The sequence below is a fragment of the Somniosus microcephalus genome, chromosome 12, assembly GCF_052327205.1.
Source record: "Somniosus microcephalus isolate GS21.2 chromosome 12, FLI_Smic_1.0, whole genome shotgun sequence".
Lineage (NCBI taxonomy): Eukaryota > Metazoa > Chordata > Chondrichthyes > Squaliformes > Somniosidae > Somniosus > Somniosus microcephalus.
Window position 1 is genome coordinate 25,878,124 of NC_140998.1, and position 20,883 is coordinate 25,899,006.

At 45.9% G+C, this 20,883-nt stretch overlaps 2 protein-coding genes across 10 annotated transcripts in view; one reads left to right on the forward strand and one right to left on the reverse strand.

The window, feature by feature from the left end:
- znf410 (zinc finger protein 410) overlaps positions 1-20,883 on the forward strand; it is a 43,872-nt gene that overhangs the window by 16,503 nt on the left and 6,486 nt on the right. For 3 of the 6 annotated variants that reach the window (XM_086002688.1, XM_086002689.1, XM_086002687.1), the window contains 4 exons: positions 1,316-1,405; positions 2,354-2,476; positions 3,196-3,343; positions 6,945-10,762. In XM_086002688.1, the coding sequence (XP_085858814.1) occupies positions 1,316-1,405; positions 2,354-2,476; positions 3,196-3,343; positions 6,945-7,143 (560 nt within the window). In that variant the 3' untranslated portion in view covers positions 7,144-10,762. Of the gene's footprint in view, positions 1-1,315; positions 1,406-2,353; positions 2,477-3,195; positions 3,344-6,944; positions 10,763-20,883 lie in introns of those variants that run through there. The other 3 variants (XM_086002691.1, XM_086002690.1, XM_086002693.1) reach the window with 3 other exon arrangements.
- Positions 10,541-20,883, reverse strand: part of fam161b (FAM161 centrosomal protein B) — a 39,001-nt gene continuing 28,658 nt past the window's right edge. For 2 of the 4 annotated variants that reach the window (XM_086002675.1, XM_086002674.1), the window contains exons 8-11: positions 20,608-20,707; positions 19,451-19,605; positions 13,046-13,208; positions 10,541-10,731 (exon numbers count right to left, since the gene is read on the reverse strand). In XM_086002675.1, the coding sequence (XP_085858801.1) occupies positions 10,672-10,731; positions 13,046-13,208; positions 19,451-19,605; positions 20,608-20,707 (478 nt within the window). In that variant the 3' untranslated portion in view covers positions 10,541-10,671. Of the gene's footprint in view, positions 13,209-19,450; positions 19,606-20,607; positions 20,708-20,883 lie in introns of all 4 variants that reach the window. The other 2 variants (XM_086002676.1, XM_086002677.1) reach the window with 2 other exon arrangements.

Sequence of the window (20,883 nt, forward strand, 5' to 3'; positions counted from 1 at the left end):
AGGGTGTAGCTGTGGAACATTCAACAAACCGAGTACCACATGGAAAGATATGCAAGGGGCTCCAGTGCTCTGTCTCACCACTGTTTGGCAGAAAATAATTTTTGTCCCACTCGGTGTAGTGACCGTAAGTTGGGCGTTTTATAAAGACCAGATTTATAATTTGGTTACATGTAACACAGATGCAATCTCCTTGCTGCTCCCCACTATTGTTTGATCAACCTTATTCCTGAGATATAAATTACGTTAAGCCCTCGCGACATCTTTTAATTCATCCTGTTTTTCCTTCTCTCCTTTTTGCTTCTTGCCAATTTTTTTCTCCCCTTCTCTCAAGTCCTCATGAGTCTATAGGCACCTGTCGCCCTCTGCTATCTAGTCCAAGTGGCCGTGGTTCATGTGGAAGGCTTGATGGTGAGGCAGGCTATTCAACCAGCAGCGCCTACACCTGACAGTCACACACACACACACTTCCAGGGGTCACTAGACAGCAATCATGGGTGGGGACTCCAGATCGATATTTTTCACCCCCACTCCCCCCTTTCCCAATTCAGAGGTGTTGAGCCATTAGCCCCACCTGAGAGCTAATTCACCACAGATTAGAATTGAACCCAGAATCTTTCTGCTCAGTTACTCACTGTTTTAACCAGCTAACAACACAGAGGGCGTGAAGCGCCAGCTCCGCAGTGTGGGACTAGAGGCACTTGTCGGCCAGAACGGTGGCTGGTTCCATTCCCCAAAGTACGTACGTGAACCAGTTGGGTTTTTACAACACAACAGTGGATCCTAAAACGTACGATCTGGCCCTTTATTTCATTACTGTTTGTGGGAGCTTGCTGTGCGCAAATTGGCTGACCCGTTTCCTACATTACAACAGTGAGTACGCTTCAAAAGTACTTCATTGGAGGTCCTGAGAGGCATGATATATAAATGCAAGTCTTTCTTTTTCTTATGGTAATTTTATTTTGTGCGAACCCATAAATTACCATTCAATTCAAATTCATAAGTTCCCATGGTGGGAATTGAACGAGTAACCTCTGAGTTGCGAGTCCAGTACCATAACCACTACACGACCAAACCCTACACTAAGGCTGAGCTATTGGGGATCCCTCTATTAGGTACCAAGTGGCCAATCCTAAGTAAACACTGTGGGGGAGCGTTTCCGCAGAGTTCTTACGATTCACCGTGCCCATGGCGGGAAATGGCTGTTTCACTGAAGTAAAAGCAGGAGTCGCTACTCCCCTAACTCCCTCGTAGAAAATCCCGGCACGTATTTCTATTTTGGGTTGGACGATAACTTGTTGTGTTTTCCTTTCGTTAGGAGAGAAGCCATTTGTTTGTGAAGCAGGAAGCTGCGGGCGCTGTTTTACAGAATACTCCAGTCTTCGGAAACACATGGTCGTACACTCGGGTACTGAAGCTCTTGTGCTTGCTGTGGGAAGGGCGGTTCTGGCACAGGACCAGAAGAAGTTAAATTGGAAGAGGAGCCGATTGCCCTCCATAGTGGCACTTGTGAAGAATGCCCGGTTAAAGGGAAATAGTTTGCAATAGCTCATTTCCATCTCTTTAGCCCTCCCTCCACGTCCATTATTCTGCGCTTGCTGCTGCTCCTCCTCTGCTGCCTGTCTTGTTCTACAATCGCTGGCAGGTTTCTGTCATGTAGCCTCACAAAATCACAAGATAGTTACAGACGAAGGTGGCCATTCGGCCCACCTTCATCCGTCCAGAGAGAGCCTAGAGTTGTAGACTAGCCGCAATTTCCTCCAGTTAAAACGTTGGGAAGACGGAAGCCACCCCGCTACAGACTCTGCCCCTCGCCACTGATTCCATTTCCCTCCCTGGCCACTGTCTCCGGGTGAATCAGACCGTTGGCAACCTCGGCGTCCTATTCGACCCCCTGAGCTGAGCCTCCGACCCCACATCCCGCTCGTCACAAAGACCGCCTACTTCCACCTCCGTAACATGGCCCACCACTGTCGCTGCCTCGGCCCATCTGCTGCTCAACCCCTTGTCCGTGCCTTTGCCAGCTCGAGGCTCGACTATCCCAGTGCTCTGCTGGCCGGCCTCCCATCCTCCACACTCTTGTGAAACTTCAGCTTATCCGAAACTCTGCTGCCTGCATCCTAACTCACATCAAGTCGCTTCTAGCTTCATGTTTCAACTGGCCAGGTTATCAGTGGGGAGAGGGGCATAAAAATACTTGTGTACAGAGTTGGGGGCGGGGGGGGGGGGGTCTTGCTGACAGTAGAAAGTGCTGCACATAAATGGCGGTGAAACAAAAAAGAAAATGCACAGCAAGATCCCAAAGCGAATGCCCCGTCAAAAGCCTTTTATTATTAAATGTTTATTTGAATTAAAGGTGAGAAGCCTTACCGGTGTAGCATCTGCGGGAAGACTTTCTCTCAGAGCGGCAGCAGGAATGTCCACATGCGGAAATACCACAACGTCCTCGTGCCCCTCAGTGACCAGGAAGAAGCCACAGGTGTGTGTGTGTGTGTGGGGGGGGGGTGGGGGGGAAGGTGCATTCGGTGAGGGATCTCCGTGCTGGGGAAGGGAACATTTTCCCACTTATTAAACCCAGTTGTATTCAGTCATCGAGCATTTGAAGATCAGGTACACATGCAGATAGAAGTTACCTTTACTCTGCCTGTGCTTTGACCTCCACCCCACCCCCAACTCAGAAGACCAATCCCTAACTGCACCAGTGTGATTTCCACCCCCGCCCCCCCCCCCCCCCCTTATTTCAGAAACTAGCTGTCCATGTGTCCTTTTGAGACTGACGATCCACGGTCAGTTCATCTTAAATTACGCTGCGCTAGGAACAAGGTTGCCTTAACGCAAACTTGCGACACCCGGCACAGAGGAGAAGCTGAGATGAGATTTCATCTCGTTACTCTGGGAAGGATGGTTAATGCAATCCTTTTACTTACACCACCCACTCCCTCCTCTATTCTCTCCCTTTGCCCCACTCCCAAAAGCCCGGGTAATGCAAGGTTTCGCGGGGCCAGGGAGGCCCCTGGTACTGTGCCTAGGTGGCCATTCTTCATGTGTGACCCTAGATGTTGATTATCGGGCAGCATCGAGGCCGATCTCAATCCTGTTCTCAACCAACGGGCACCTATACCCTTTCCAACAGGTCACCGATAGCAATATAAAGAAGAAACTGTTTTTAAAATTTATTTAACCCTTTTCTTACCCCAGGATCCGTGAGGCCAATCCCATCATCCGAACTGTTTCCTTGGCTGAGATCCACTAACGGCACAGACGAGGGTCTCCTTGGTCAGAACCACCCCTTGAGCCGCATTTGTTCATTGAGCCATTGGGGTAGACTAGTTAATAACAGCATGAGGTGAATCTAAAACCGTCGACGATACAAAGCTCCTATTTCTTATGTTCTTATGTAGGCGGCTCTCTAACCTGGACAGAGTTGGTTTGCCGTTCCTGTAAATTTTATTTGATACAGGTTTGTACTGGCTTAAATAAGAAGTGACGACAATCTGTCACTTTTCATACAGCACAAAATGGGGCCATTCGGCCTGTCATGCCTGTGCCAGCTCTTTGAAAGAGCTATCCAATTAGTCCCACTCCCCTGCTCTTTCCCCATAGCCCTGCAATATTTCCTTTTCAAATATATATTTATCCAATTCCCTTTTGAAAGTTGCTTTTGAATCTGCGTCCACCACCTTTTCAGGCAGTGCATTCCAGATCATAACTAATGATAACTTTTGGTTGAGCTGTGAATTCGAAGGGAAGCTTAATAGTGAGAGTTTGGCTGCTGGGTGACTTTTTTTATTTCGGACCCTATAAGGAAAACCTTTCATGGTGCCAGCCACTTTACGTGATCGAATTCTGGAGAAAATCGGAATAGAAGAGGCAGTGTTAAAACTAGTAATCCCGTATGAAATGTGGGTGAGAGAAAACAACTTAATTTTTTTTTTTTGAGTGGTGGGAAGAGTGTTAAAATTAACATTAATACGATAGCAAAATACTGCAGATGCTGGAAACCTGAAATAACAACAGAAAAAGCTGGAAATACTCAGCAGGCCAGGCAGCATCCGTGGAGAGAGAAACAGAGTTAACGTTTCAGGTCTGGGACCCTTCATCAGAACTGGAAAAAGCTGGAGATGTAACAGATATTAAGCCGGTGCAGAGACAGGGGGAGGGGGTGGGGTTTAGGAGGGGAGGAAGGAATTGAAAGAACATCCTGTACTTTTGTAAGAGGCAGGAAAGATAAAATGTTGTAAATAGGAGTGGCAAAAATCATACAGCATGAAAAATGGGGGCAGGGATAATTATCTGAAATTGTTGAACTCAATGTTGAGTCCGGCAGGCTGTAAAGTGCCCAATCGAAAGATGAGGTGCTGTTCCTCGAGCTTACGTTGAGCTTCATTGGAACAATGCAATAGCCCGAGGACAGAGAGATCAGAGCGGGAGTGAAGCGGTGAATTAAAGTGACAGGCGACCGGAAGCTCAGGGTCACCCGTACGGACTGAACGGAGGTGTTCCGCAAAGCGGTCGCCCAATCTGCGTTTGGTCTCCCCAATGTAGAGGAGACCGCATCGTGAGCAGCGAATACAGTATACTAGATTGCAAGAAGTACAAGTAAATCGCTGTTTCACCTGGAAGGGGTGTTTGGGGCCCTGGACAGTGGGAAGGGAGGAATTGAAAAGTACAGGATGTTCTTTCAATTCCTTCCTCCCCATCTAAACCCCCCCCCCCCCCCCCCGCCCCTGTCTCTGCACCTGTTTAATATCTGTTACATCTCCAGCCTTTTCCAGTTCTGATGAAGGATCCCAGACCTGAAACGTTAACTCTGTTTCTCTCTCCACAGATGCTGCCTGGCCTGCTGAGTATTTCCACCTTTTTCCGTTATTTTAGTTAAAATTAACATGTAGTGTGTATATTCACAGATTCTGGTTGTCCTCAAAGTGGCCATTACTCATGTGCGATCCTTGGAAGCCAGTGATGGGCTGTTTGACTTAGCGGGGGGCAGGGTGTGCCAGCAGAGATTGCAACAGGCAGGCGTGGGCACTCTGGCCAAAATATATATTCCCCCCCCCCCCCCCCCCCCCCACAAATTGGGACATTCATCTACGTTAGAGGCACTATGTAAATGTAAGTTTTTTTAAATATTCATTCCTGGGATGTGGGCGTTGCTGGTAAGGCCGGTATTTATTGCCCTTGAGAAGGTCGTGGTGAGCCGCCGCCTTGAACCACTGCAGTCCGCATGGGGAAGGTGCTCCCACAGTGCTGTTAGGGAGGGAGTTCCAGGATTTTGACCCAGCAACGATGAAGGAACGGTGATATATTTCCAAGTCAGGATGGTGTGTGATTTGGAGGGGAACTTGGAGGTGGTGGTGTTCTCATGAACCTGCTGCCCTTGTCCTTCTAGGTGGGTTTGGGAGGTGCTGTTGAAGAAGCCTGTTGTTTGATTCCAATTCTCGTGCCCCTTACCCTAACTGAGATCAGTTTACTTATTAGAGAATGAGGATTGAATGTAGGACCTTCATGGTCTGTATGGATAGACTCAGCGAGCCATCAGAGGAGCACCTGTGTCTATCTCTGTAACAAAATATTAGGTCATCTGAGAAATGAAGGCTAAGTCCTTGTCCCTCCTGCCAGTTGTCTTTCAATGGGATTGGGAAACTAATGCTATTTCTGGCAGAAGAATGTGCCCACCATATCTTTGTGAAGATGGTTTCTCGTAGACAGCAGTTTTTTAAAGTGCTAACCTTACCATTCTCATCATTGTATCTTCAAAAGCCAATGCACTGGCTGACGCTGGTGTGCAAAATGAGCCAGAGATACCCGCTGGACTTTCAGTAACTACGGCTACTGTGGCGACGCCATCAAGCCTGGAAGCACAGCCTTTGGTGTTGCCACACAATATACTTGGAGCAGAGGAGGGTACATGCACAATCACATTTACAGCTTGAGTTTTAAAAAAAAATTAAGTTTATATATTTTGTTTGTACCATTTATTTTTTATTTGTTCTGGCTTTCACCCACCCCCTCCAGCGTCGTGCACTTTTCCTCACCTCAAAGGTATGCTGGAAAACCTGCTCCCGGGGTTCCTGAATGGTTGCTACTCTGTAGCTGCCTACCTAGGACTGGCCTGGTCTGACTGGCTCTATGATTGTTCCCTCCCTCCCTCCTGTTGAACAAGCAGTTGCTCCTTCGCTTGGTGCCTTCCTGGTAGACCGCCCAACTTTTTGGGGGCAGAGTGTTCCAGATTTCCACTACCCTTTTCTGTGCAAGAAGTGCTTCTTGACATCACCTCTGAACGGCCTAGCTCTAATATTAAGGTTACGCCCAGTGTTCCCGTCTTGCTGCGCAGCTATCACAACTGTCTGAAGCTCCCACACAGGCCGCTTGCCGGTTTCCAAATGGAAAAACTGCGCATGCGCGGAGGTTTGAATGGGCTGCGCACCCAAAAGAAATTGGAGGGAACATTGGTTGTGCCCCCTTGTTCTGGACTCCCTCACCAGAGGAAATAGTTTCTCTCTCTCTACCCTATCAACTCCTTTTAATCAGCTTAAGCACCTCAATTAGATCACCCCCTTAATCTTCTGTAATCCAGGGAAGACAAGCCTAGTCATTTCAGAATAAGGGGTCGCCCATTTAAGACGGAGATGAGGAGGAATTTCTTCTCTGAGGGTCGTGAATCTGTGGAATTCTCTACCCCAGAGAGCTGTGGAGGCGGAGTCATTGAATATATTCAAGGTGGAGAGGGACAGATTTTTGAAAAACAGGGGAGTCAAGGGTTATGGGGAGCAGGCAGGAAAGTGGAGTTGAGGCCATGATCTTATTGAATGGCGGCGCAGGCTCGAGGGGCCGACTCCTGCTCCTATTTGTTATGTTCCTAGTCTATGCAACCTGCCCTCAGAATTTAACCCATTTAGGAGGAGATCTAATGAAAATGATTGTATATTTTCTTTTTTTTCTGCCAGAAGTATTACCCGAGAGCTCTCCTTCAGTTTCCAGCACCACAACCACGGCATCCGTTGTAGTTCTACCCCAGCCGCACCATCTAGTTACCATAGCGACCACAGGACATTCTTACGAGGAAGTAGTCACCGTGTTACTACACTGAATGCCTGTGGGTCCTCTTTTTTTTTTTTTGAAGGTCGTGCGTTCCACAATGGTTAAAGGATGACGCAAAATGGAAGCCGCTCCTCGGAGAGCGAGACGGTCCCGCTTGACCGCCTCTCACATGGGTTTACTAAAATGACTAACCTGGGCACAGGTTCGCCTGTGAGTTTGCAAGAAATCAACGTTGAGAGCAGTAATGGTGGGTTAGTTCTTTTTTCTCTCGTTCTTCCTGAACTATTTACCCGTGGGTGCAAGATCCTGATGACATCTTGCGTGAAGGAAATTATGCAAATCTTGACCACTTTATTCCCTGGAGCAGCAAAGAAAAGGAATCGTCCGGTATTTATTAACAATGAGCCATTTAATTTCACTTGCTGCTCTACAGTGAACCTAGTTGGCTAGTGATCTTCACGATGGCCCAACCTGTAGATCTGGTGTTGGTGGAATCCTCTGCATATCCTGTCCTCCGTTGCCCTTGCTCAAAAAAGTTGCTCTGTGAGGTTTCGTTCCGGCGAAGCTGCTCTTGCCATCCCCTGAGCTGTGCATCACCACCATCCCGGGAGCAGGAGCAAGCCTGAAGAAGGTGGTCGCCTGTGGCTACGAGGGCTCGAGCTGCCGACTTTGCCTTCCCGGTGAACCAACAGGTTTAGTGATGGATTTCAGTGAAGGCTTTCTGTGCACGTTCCTAAAATGTCTTCCAACCCCCCTTACCTAGAATTGGGTCCGAATGCTGCGTGTGTATGAAATACTAGTACGCTATGTGCAATTGAGTTTTTGCTATACTTCACATTAAATAAAAGATGGTTATGCCTCCAGTCCTGTAACCTGCATTCCGAATACTTGGAGAGCCTGACCTCTCAAACGTAACGTGGTAGGGGTGGCACGTCCAAATTCCGCTTTGCTGCTCTAGGGAGTAGTACAGCTCAGATTTTCCTGCGATCTCCTCCACACTGTGAGCCCCTGTTCTGGACCAAATTGTATTGAAGAGGCGGGTAACAAAGGCAGGTGCTTCCTGCCCCCAAAGGAACAGAAAGTCAAAGGGAAAGCTACCCTCCACCTCCACATTCTTGCCGGCACTGAGGGAAGTCTTGGAAACAAATCTTCGTGTGGCTCAGGGAAGTGGTTGGTGCCATGAAGTGGGAAGGGGCGAGAAATGATATCGAGCAAGATAGAACAAAATACGAACGAAAAACTATTTCTCCACTAGTCTTGGTGGATGAAGGTTTGCTTAGTGTGCCATACAGACCAAAAGGTCCAAGGCTCAACCCTGTTCTTGCTGAGTTAGCTAATCCCAATCACTAGTGGTAGTAGTGCTGTATCTGTTGACCAGATCAGCTGAGGAGGCGGTTCCTGATCACTATTCAGTGACTCCCTGATGAAATCGGAGTGCCAGGTGATAACCGAATCGGGCTGGGCTGTGACGCCCCTATTGGAGGAATAGCCTGGCTCACGAATGAAGAATTGTCACTTGGATGAGGAACAGGAGGGTGGCTGGAGCCCATGGAATTGTGCCCTCCCAGCATAAGTTGGCACTTTTGGGAGAGAAAATTCGAAATACAAGAAGTTACTGTTTCAGAAACATGGTGCTGCAGAATTTAGAAAACGGATTGTGAAAAAAATTCTCTGCCATGTATATATTGTGCACCATAATGGAGGCATCTGACCACCCCTCAAACCCTGGCTTGTCATTCTCTGAGAGATGGCAATTACCGTCTAAATTATCAGTCATCACTTGAGTTTCAAGTTGTGATATTCCACGTTAAGGAATTTTCTACTGCGTGAAACTATTGGGATTCCCTTTCAGAAATCCGGAATATTGACCGATTGTGGTAGCAGCATTGAGTTTTATTTTTGGCCATTGCCGAAGCCTGAAATGTCTCTTGAGTTTTTTTGGGGGTTCAGTTTGCATTTGTGTAATTGTTCCCCCGAGTTCTGTCTTGTTAAGAGACCTGTGCCTGTCTCTGCCCTCGCTGATGGACTGGGGCACTGTGGAGCAGACAGTTTTGCGTTTTGACAATTTAATAGGTACTAACGTCCATTTAATAAATTTACTGTAAATCTGAAATGTTTTTGTTTACCTTTCTATGTACGAGGTTTTTAAAAAAATCAATTTTGCGACGCTGTTGGTAACCCTTTTATGTTGTAACCCATACTGGGCTACAGTATTGGAAGGCTGTGGCACTTGACTGTGTCCTCACCCGACATCCACAGGAGCAGGAGACCTGGCTGGTTTTGCTTTCTTTCCTTCCTTTGCACTCCAGCACCACTCTGGTGGAGAACACCTAACTCTGCTTGGACCAGGGAGCAACAGAAGCACCAGGATCTTCTGACCCACTTCCTCCACCTGTGATCCACCGCTCTGGAAAGTGCTTTGAGACATTTCTTGGTCTGTAATGAGTGCTTTAGAAATGCACGATAATGATAAATGAAAATGATGTCTTTCCACAGTTTCAGAATTTGGTTTTGGTGTCGGTCTTCTTCAATCCCAGTGAGATTATGATTGAAATTCAAGCTATTGTCCTATGTATTGACATCCTTCACAGTTCTGTAATCTGGGTGATTTCTGGGACTGCCACTAAGTGCCATGCAGAACATGTTTGTAATATTACGTGCAGAATTGTAGTTGATGTCCAAGGTATATTGAGTCAAAAAGCTGTTGAACTGCAGGTGATGCCGGGGCCAACATTGACGTATAAATTGGTAATAGACCCAACCCATGAAGAAGTGGAAAGCAATGCTTCTGAACTGCAGCACAAAGGAATACATTTCCTGCTTTTATACAATGTTTCCTTTCTTCTTTTGCTTTCTTATTCACCCAAGAGTACAGGTGCTTGCTCCTGAGTGTCTGCTAATGTAGCTCTAACAGAATGCTAGGAGCCACAGGAGAATGACATAGAAATTACAACACGGAAACGGCCCAACCAAGTCCCTGTTGGTGTTTATCCCCATCACTTTAATTTTTTGTTTCTCCTGCCTGAGGAAGTACCCGGATTTACTGTCTTTTGCTAATATTGTTGAGGCTGGCATTGGAGATGTGAAGCTATAGCCTGCCACAGCATGTAGAATCACCAGAGCACTGTCCTGCAGCACTGAATGGAAGGGGACTGAGCAGAGATATTGGCTATGGCTCTAACTGGTGCTTGTTCAGGAGATGCTGCAACACAAGGGTGCGATAGAAACTGGGAGAAAGTGGGAGTTGTGGCTTGCAAGCGGTGAGGGGCTACAGCCAGGCTATCCGTCATTGGAGCTTGGCTAGGAAGAGATAACTCGGTGATACCCAATAGGCCAGGTGAAAGGAAGCTGGGGCCAGCTGAGGGGAATTGATACCAGGGCATTCCCTGTGGTGAATGAGAGGAAAGAAAGGGGGATTTATTTCTTGGTAAATATATTATGAGCTTGTGGTTACTAGAAGCTAATCAGATCCCAGAGAAAGGAATGATGGAAATACAGTGACTAGATGTAATTTTATTTATTTATATAGATAGAATGGTACTTGTTTTTCCAGAGTGAGATATTTTGTTAAAATCAGTATCAGTCTTGCTCAATGAACAGGTGTGAAACAGACACAGCAATAACGGAGCAGAACTACAATGGTCCACATATAGGTTGCTCCATTCTGTGCATTTGGCATCTGAATTTATTTTCCTGTAAAAATAAAAAGATTCTAAACTTGTAAGTGTTATCGGAATCCAAATTTTGAGCTATATTAATATAACTGAGCAGAATCAATTTACGATTTATACACACCATGGAAAACGGAGTGAGTTGACACCATTTGACATACATTTATCATAAGTGATGTCCACTGTATAAAGTGCAATTTTCCAAGATAATTTGTAACTGTAAATTGCAACACTTTGACAGCAACAAGAAAAAATTGTAGGCAGAAAACTGGATTTTAAACAAATGTACAGCAATGTTCCCCTAATTTTTTTTTTTAGGTGTGGCCACACAGCTTACAGCTTATAGGGAACGGTGTACTGTAGTTATTGGCCTCTTTGCATTCTGTACCAAGAGGCTCATTCAGAAAACTTCCAAGATACTGAACTTAAAGCACAAAGGTGAAAATGCAGTAAACAGACCTCACAATTTTCACACTGTAATGATTTGCAAAGGCATTCACATGAGAATCAGTCTTAGTTGGTTATAAAGTGGAGAAATTTGCCAGTTTAAAAATGGGATCCAAACACAATCAATGCAAGCAATAAACAAAATAACCTAATATAAATGAAAACTTACTGAACACAAACTAATTTTAATATTTAAACTATAATAAAAGGTAAAGAAACAAAATTATTGCTTCCCCCTCATCTGAGGAAGTGAATTTCAGAAATAAAATTGAGGAATTTGTGGGGAAAAATAGAGGCAGCTTCTGACAGTAAAGAGCTGGGGTTACTGCAGCTCGTGCCCTGGAGGAGATTTGATAACGCTCCTGTGAAGCGCCTTGGGACATTTTACTATGTCAAAGACGCTATATAAATGCAAGTTGTTAAGGGAACAACAGAAAACAGCACTGTTGCTACTGTGGCCAGAGCCTCTTAGTGCAAGGCAAAAATAATTTAAAAATGAATAAAAGGAAAATAGCTGGAGTGTACCTCCTTATCCCTCGCAATAATCTAACAGCATTGCTGCCTCAACTTAGTTATACACTAAGATCTCAATTTAACTTGCAGCTTACTCTTTCCAATTCTGACTTGTGTTTGTGAGGCCTGACTCATTCTTTAAATCTTACTCTTTGCGGTTTCCACAGCAATAAAGGATTATTTTCTTCTAATTTCATTTTTTTTTTTAAACATTGGAGTCAGACATGAAGGGTGAAGTGTTTCCAATTAAAATGAAAACTTTTTTTTTTTAAATTCTGAATAACTATTCAATATTTTAAAAAAGATTTCCACTAAAAGTTGCCAGGTGGACATTTTAAGCCAAGAAATATTCCTTCCTGTGTCCATATCCTAGTAACTAGTGGCCTAACAGGATTCAACAAACCATAGCCAGAGGAGAAGAAGCTTGCTTCTTTGAGCTAGAACTGAAAGCTGTGCATTTGCAAGAGGTTGAGGAGTAGTCATGGCATGTGTGTGTAGAAGCCTGAAAAATATCTTTTAAGGCGAAGCTAAATCAAACTGTGGGAAGGGAGCAGACTGTAAACGGGGAGTGCTGTAGTTTCTTCAGTTATTGAAAGATGGGATGGAGAATTATGGATGTGATTTTTGTAGGTTTATATTATAAATTGATTTTTACCACTATGTAATAGGGTGGGTGCTGAAAGGAGTGTGATTAACTTTTTCAGGTGATTTGATTGGTTGCTTATTCAGGAGATGTACTTTGCAAATAAAAAATGTAAAGAATTAGAATGATTCTTATTTTAAGGATAGGAGAAATTTGCAGGGCTGTGGGGAAAGAGCAGAGGAGTTGGACTAATTGAAAGAACAGCCAGCATGAAAGGCCTTGTTCTGGGATAGTATTTTTTTTTGTTTTTAGGCAATGAGACATTTGAAGAAAACAGCATACTTTGCTTCCTGCATTATGGACATTATCCACGCCCAGCAGGGATTTCCTGAACATTTATGTCCTACAAACATACACCAGACACAAAACTTAAAAATTTAAATACATAAATAAGGTAAGAGTGTTTTGGGCATACAGCTCGAGAAACATTACATTAACTGGTCAAAGTGAAACTCAAGTGGTTCATCAATACTGTCTCTGCTCTTGCTGGCAGCATATTTGAAGGTGTATGTGCTAGGTTTCTGAAGTGACATATCTCCCAGACACTTGGGTAATAGGCTCCCTATTATGTTTGTTAAACTATCTAAGCCAGAGACCACAATCGTTTCAATACAAGACATGACATCTCACGAGGCACAAAGGCAACAAAAGAAATCCTTAAAAGTAATATGATACTACTCCTTTAACTGAAGTACAGAATTTAGTACTATTCACAGGTTGAATTTTGTCTTACATAAGAGTCCAGACTATTTTGCTTGTCAGAGTTAGAACTGTCCTCTTGTTCTCCATTCACTTCACCTTCATCCCTGTTCTGAATATTATTTTCTTCTTCATCTTCCACTGATTTGATACTTTCCAAAGACTCACACGTTCCGTCACTCTCGTGCTTTGCTCTGCTACGGAGAAAAATAAAAACAGGTTGCCCGTCTAGTTCTTCACTAGAGCCAAGTAACATGAATGGGATCCTCAACAGGATCAGTTGAATAGGAAATCCATCCCATTAGTGATGCTAAATTGCCATATTTAAGATGGAGATCTCTTTTTCCCAGGAAAATCCAGCTGTCTAAAGCTTGTCACAGTTTGCCATTTTGGAAACTCAGAACTGAATTTTACTAAAAAAACTCAAGCCTCCGTATTAAACATGTCAAATTGGCACCCTGCCAAGTGAGCAGAACTGAATCAGCCAGTTGAGTAGTTCCCATTCGTGACACACAAAGTCCCTCAAATTTCTCTCCACGGATGTTGCCTGACCACCTGAGTTTTTCCAGCATTTTCTGTTGTTATCCCTAGATCAATGACTTAGCACTGAGTGTCCTGTTTACCACAAAAGATAATCAAAGAAGATTGAGGAGTAATGTGATTGATGTGTTTAAAATAATAAAGGGGTTCGATAGGGTAGATACAAAGAAACTATTTCCTCTGGTGGGGGAAATGTAGAACAAGGGGACATCATCTGAAAATTAGAGCCAGGCCATTTAAGAGGGAATCCAGGAAGCACCTTTTCCACACCAAGGGTAGTAGAAATCTGGAATTATCACCCCAAAACACTATGGATGCTGTGAAAATTGGGGCGATCAATGTTGTTAGGTAAGAGTATCAAGGGATATGAAGCTAAGGTGGGTAAAGGGAGTGGAGTTACAAATCGGCCATGATCTAACTGAAGGGCGGAGCAGGCTTGAGACGATGAATGGCCTACTCCTGTTCCTAAAATACAGATTATTTTACAGTTCTCTGTTCATTGTAACTAATGCAGATGCAGCTTTAATTCAGGAATGGTAGCATAATGGTTATGTTATGTAACTGGACCAGTAATCCAGAGGCCTGGACTAATGACCCGGAGACAGGAGTTAAAATCTGGGGACTTTAAATTCGGTTAATTTAATAAATCTGGAATAAAAAGCTCGTATCAGTAATGGTGACCATGAAGCCATTGGATTGTTGTAAAAACCCATTTGCTTCACTAATAGCCTTTAGGGAAGGAAATCTGCCACCCTTACCTGGTCTGGCCTATATGTAACTCCAGACCCACAGCAATGTGGTTGACTCTGAACCGCCCTCTGAAATGGCCAAGCAAGGCACTCATTTGTAACAAACTGCTACAGAAAACAATAAGAATAAAACCAGACAGACCGCTCGGCACCGACTTCAGACATGACAACGGCACACCCAGCCCAGTCGACCCTGCAAAGTCCTCCTCTCTAACATCTGGGGACTTGTGTCAAAATTGGGAGAGCTGTCACACAAGCAACAGCCTGGCATAGTCATACTCACAGAATCATACCTTTCAGCCAATGTCCCAGACCATCACCATCCCTGGGTATGTCCTGTCCCATCAGCAGGACAGACCCACCAGAGGTGGTGCTACAGTGGTAAACAGTAAGGAAGGAGTGGCCCTGGGAGTCCTCATCATTGACTCTGGACCCCATGAGGTCTGATGGCTTCAGGTCAAGCATAGGCAAGGAAACCTCCTACTGATTGCCACCTACCGTCCTCCCTCAGCTGATAAAGCAGTATTCCTCCAGGTTGGACACCACTTGGAAGAAGCACTGAGAGTAGCAAGGGCACAGAATGTACTCTGGGTGGGGGACTTCAATGTCCATCACCAATAGTGACTTGGTAGCACCACTACTGACCGAGCTGGCTGAATCCTGAAGTACATAACTGCCAGACTGCATCTGCAGCAGGTGGCGAGGACACCAACACCAGGGAAAAATCTACCTGTTGCAGATGCATCTGTCCATGGCAGCATGGTAGCAGTGACCACCGCACAGCCCTTGGAGATGATGACCCGTCTTCACACTGAGGACACCCTCCATCGTGTTGTGTGGCACTACCACCGTGCTAAATGGGATAGATTCATAACAGATCTAGCAGCTCAAACTGGGCATCCATGAGGCGCTGTGGACCATCAGCAGCAGCAGAATTATACTCCACCACAATCTGTAACCTCATGGCCTGGCATATCCCTCACTCTACCAGTACCATCAAGCCACGGGACCAACTCTGGTTCAATGAGGAGTGCAGAAGAGTATGCCAGGAGCAGCACTAAGTGTTACCTAAAAATGAGGTGCCAACCTGGGGAAGCTGCAACACTGGACTACATGCATGCAAAACAGCAAAAGCAGCATGCTATAGCCAGAACTAAGCGATCCCACTATCGACAGATCAGATCAAGGCTCTGCCGTCCTGAATGGCGGCGGACAATAAAACAACTTGCAGGAGGAAAAAAGCGCCATGAATATCCCCATCCTCAGTGATGGCGGAGCCCAGCACGCGAGTGCAAAAGATAAGGCTGAAGTGTTTGCAACCATCTTCAGCCAGAAGTGCCAAGTGGATGATCCATCTCGGTCTCCTCCTCAGGACCCCACCATCACAGAAGCCAATCTTCAGCCAATTCGATTCACTGCACGCGATCGAGAAACGGCTGAGCGCACTGGATACAACAAAGTCTATGGGCCCCGACATCCCGGCTATCGCGCTGAATACTTGTGCTCCAGAACTAGCTGCGCCTCGAGCCAAGCTGTTCCAGTACAGCTACAACACTGGCATCTACCTGACAATTTGGAAAACTGGTATGTCCTATTCACAAGAAACAGGACAAATCCAATCTCGTCAATTACCGCCCCATCAGTCTACTCTCAATTATCAGCAAAATGATGGAAGGCGTCGTCGACAGTGCTATCAAGCAGCACTTAATTACCGATGCTCAGTTTGAGTTCCGCCAGGACCACTCCACTCCAGACCTCAATCCAAACATGGACAAAAGAGCTGAATTCTAGAGGTGAGGCGAGAGTGACTGCCCTTATCATCAAGGAAGCATTTGACAGAATGTGGCATCAAGGAGTCCTAGTAAAACTGAAGTTAATGGGAATTGGGGGAAAACTCTCCACTGGCTGGAGTCATACCTAGCACAAAGGAAGATGGTTGTGGTTGTTGGAGGTCAATCATCTCAGCCCCAGGATATCGCTGCAGGAGTTCCTCAGGGCAGTGTCCTAGGCCCAACCATCCTCAGCTGTTTTATCAATGACCTTCCCTCCATCGTAAGGCCAGAAGTGGGGATGTTCGCTGATGATTGCACAGTGTTCAATTCCATTCGCAACTGCCCAGATAATGAAGCCGTGCATGACCACATGCAGCAACACCTGGACAACATTCAGGCTTGGGCAAATAACATTCTCGCCACACAAGTGCCAGGCAATGACTATCTTCAACCAGAGAGAGTCTAACCAACACCCCTTGACATTCAACGGCATTACCATTGCTGAATTCTCATGTGTTGCATACCTCAAAGGTGGTCTTTCCCTTGGGGTTACCAGCCTATTATCTCCCCATGTCTCCCAGATAGCCAGAATAAAATCAGGAACTCGTAATGGGCTGCAGCGAGCCAGCGTCCTACTCTTCAGACCCGATTTAAAAGGGGAAGGATACACTGGTGTTAGTGGTATTTTACATTGAAAACACTGGCCCTGAGCTTCAGTGGGGTTCTCCTGATGTAACTTTAGGATGACGATTGGCAGAAACACACAAGAAATGACGTAAACACCCGTTTTTAACCATTTACGCCGTTTCTCCAGAGCCACCGTTGATCTCCTGCCAGAGAACCCCCGTGGAAATTCCACGCATCTCTTTCCATCCCACCCCATCTGTGAAATCTTTGGGGAAAAAAAGTGTAAAATCTGCTATCTGACAGGATACAACCTAACTTTTACTGTTATTTCCCTCAGGGAAACACAAAACGTTAGCATGCAGGTACAGCAAGTAATTAGGAAGGCAAATGGAATGTTGGCCTTTATTGCAAGGGGGATGGAGTATAAAAGTAGGGAAGTCTTGCTACAACTATACAGGGCGTTGGTGAGACCACACCTAGAGTACTGTGCACAATTTTAGTCTCCTTATTTAAGGAAGGATATACTTGCATTGGAGGCAGTTCAGAGAAGGTTCACTAGATTGATTCCTGTGATGAAGGGGTTGTCTTATGAGGAAAGGTTGAGCAGGTTGTGCCGATACTCATTGGAGTTTAGAAGAATGAGAGGTGATCTTATTGAAACATATAGAAACATAGAAGATAGGAGCAGGAGTAGGCCATTCGGCCCCTCGAGCCTGCTCCGCCATTCAATGCGATCATGGCTGATCATCCAAATTCAGTACCCTGTCCCTGCCTTCTCCCCATACCCCTTGATCCCTTTAGCCTTAAGAAATATATCTAACTCCTTCTTGAATATATTTAATGAATTGGCCTCTACTGCCTTCTGTGGTAGAGAATTTCACAGATTCACCACTCTCTGGGTGAAGAAATTCCTCCTCATTTCTGTCCTAAATTACTTACCCCTTATCCTTAGACTGTGACCCCTGATTCTGGACTCCCCGACCATCGGGAACATCCTTCCTGCATCTAGTCTGTCCAGTCCTGTCAGAATTTTATAAGCTTCAATGAGACCCCCTCTCATTCTTCTAAACTCCAGCGAGTATAAGCCCAATCGACCCAATCTCTCCTCATAAGTCATTCCTGCCATCCCAGGTATCAGCCTGGTGAATCTTCGCTGAACTCCTTCCATGGCAAGAACATCCTTACTCAGATAAGGCGACCAAAACTGCACACAATACTCAAGATGTGGTCTCACCAAGGCCCTGTACAACTGCAGCAAGACATCCTTGTTCCTGTACTCAAACCCTCTCGCTACGAAGGCCAACATACCATTTGCCTTCTTAACCGCCTGCTGCCCCTGCATGCTTACCTTCAGCGACTGGTGCACAAGGACACCCAGGTCTCGTTGCACTTCCCCTTCTCCCAATCTATTGCCATTCAGATAATAATCTGCCTTCCTGTTTTTGACACCAAAGTGGATAACCTCGCATTTATCCACGTTATATTGCATCTGCCATGCTTCTGCCCAATCACCCAACCTGTCCAAATCATCCTGGAGTTGGATATTCTGAGAAGAACATAGAAGATTCTGAGAGGGCTTGACAGGGTAGATACAGAGAGGGTGTTTCCCCTCGTGGGGGAATCTAGAACTAGGGGGCATAGTTTCAGAATAAGGGGTCGCCCATTTAAAGCGGAGATGAGGAATTTCTTCTCTCAGAGGGTCGTGAATCTTTGGAATTCTCTACCCCAGAGAGCTGTGGAGGCGGAGTCATTGAATATATTCAAGGCGGAGACAGCCAGATTTTTGAAAAACAGGGGAGTCAAGGGTTATGGGGAGCGGGCAGAAAATGGAGTTGAGGCCAAGATCAGATCAGCCATGATCTCATTGAATGGCGGAGCAGGCTCGAGGGGCCAAATGGCCTACTCCTGCTCCTACGTCTTATGTTCTTATGTTCTCATGGAGACCTACCATTTTTGTTCTCTTACACCAAGGGGCATCTGACATTAGTTATGGGTGCATCAGAACATAAGTAGGAGCAGGAGTAGGCCATACAGCCCCTCGAGCCTGCTCCGCCATTCAATAAGATCATGGCTGATCTTCGGCCTCAACTCCACTTTCCCCCCTGATCCCCATATCCCTTAATTCCTCTGGAGTCCAAAAATCTATCTTTCTCAGCCTTAAATATTCTCAATGTCTGAGCATCCATAGCCCTTTGGGGCTGAAAATCCCAAAGATTCCCAACCCTCTGAGTGAAGAAATTCCTCCTCATCTCAGTCTTAAATGGCTGACCCCTTATCCTTAGACTATGCCCCCCTAGTTTGAGACTCACCAGCCAAGGGAAACAACCTCTCAGCATCTACCCTGTCAATCCCCCTCAGAATCTTACATGTATCAGGGACTGATCTGGAACTGCCCTGAATGGCAAAGGGAAGGCAGGAAACCAGGGAAATAGCAGCACTGCTGTGCATCTCCTGCAGTTTGTTTCATTTGTTCCCGTGAACCCCACCCCCCCTGCCCTTTTCCCCCCATCCTCCTCGCCCTCCCCACAACGCTCTTTCCCCCCTCCTCCTACTTCCCAGCGATGAGATTTATTTCTTGCAATAACTCCATTGATGCACCAGTAATTCTCAATTCAGTTATTTTGCCAGTACCCTGTAATAACCCGGCGCCCCGTCATAACCCGGCGCCCCGTCATAACCCGGCGCCCCGTCATAACCCGGCGCCCCGTCATAACCCAGTACCCTGTAATACTTATGCCACAGACGGTCTACCTGTAGTCGCTATCAAAGCTCCTGTCTTCATCATCGGATAATGGAAGAGGAATACCCTCTGCATTTCTTCCTTTGTCCCAGACAAATTCTTCATCCACCCCAGCTTGCCGCAATGTTTCACGGTATCGTCTCTCAGCCTCCGACGTGGCATTTTTCTAAAGAAAAGAAAATGAACATTTTTGCGCTGAGCAAAGATCAGTGGCACACTTTCGCATGTAGATGGTGAATTTAAATAATTTTCAATCTTTTCTTTAATTGTCTCTCCAATAGTCTCCTTTTTCTGCCGGAATGGATTGACTTCCTTTGTTGGTTAATAGTTTTACTGGTGGTAGGTGTTGGTCACCTTCGGGCACCTCACTCAAGTGGCCATTCTTCCAGTGTGAACCTTGACAGTGAGCGTCTGCAGGCTGTTCGACCGTGGAGGCCATCACAACTGACCCTAACCCTGTGCTCACCCGACGGCCATAACTGCAGGTGTATTTAGATCAAGATCAGAGTGGGAAACCTGGTGGATTTTCTCTTTCCAATTGTAGTACCACTATGCCGAGATCAGCTAGGTCAAAGATTATACGTGGGATCTTACCGGTCCGAAATATTCAAAGATGGCGTTTTTAACCTCTAAACCAGCACTGGTTGGAGAAGCCCAGTAGAAAATCTTTTCAAAGATTTGCAGTGGGGAGGGGGACAAGTGGTGCTGAAACTGGGCTCAGTGACCCTGGGCTTGGCCCTTGTGCTCAGCAGCCATCTTGTGACCTCTCATTCTTCATCTCCCACTCCCCGTCCAACTCCATGGAGGCATATATACCAAAGATGCACCCAAACTGTCATTGCTCAGACTTTCAACTGTCATTGCTGCTGGGAAGAGGTACCAGAGAGCTGCTCTGGCCGTGGGATGGTACTGCAGTCTAAGCCACCATGTTCAGGAGAGGAGCAGAAAGAAGGAATTTGGAGGTAAACAAGTGTATGTATGGTAGCTAGTGGTCGCTCTTATCTAGTTTACCTGGTTTCAAACATCCACCGGAACCCATAACAGACCTGTTTAGTCTCATTTCCAGTCAACGTTATTGCGAAAAAATGCAAGTTGGGTGTCTCAGTGCCACCTTGACAAGTATATGTAGCTTTGTGCTTTTATTACCCATAGCCATTTACTCCCTTACCTGAGTGACCTGTTCGAAGAGGTAGGGTCTGCTGCGGACTCGTCTCCTCATCTCCTCCAGTTCCTTCTTGTACTCCTTCTTCCTCTTGAGGTCTGTCTGCCTGAAGTTGAAGTGACAACTGATTCATTAGAATTTGCGCACAGCAAGGTCTCAAACTACAAGCGAGATGAAGGACCAGTTAATCTGTCTTTGATGGTGTTGGTTGACAGAGGAATGTCAGGCAACACTGGCACAGCTCTCCTGCTTGTCTCTGAAATAATGCCATGTGATCTTTAC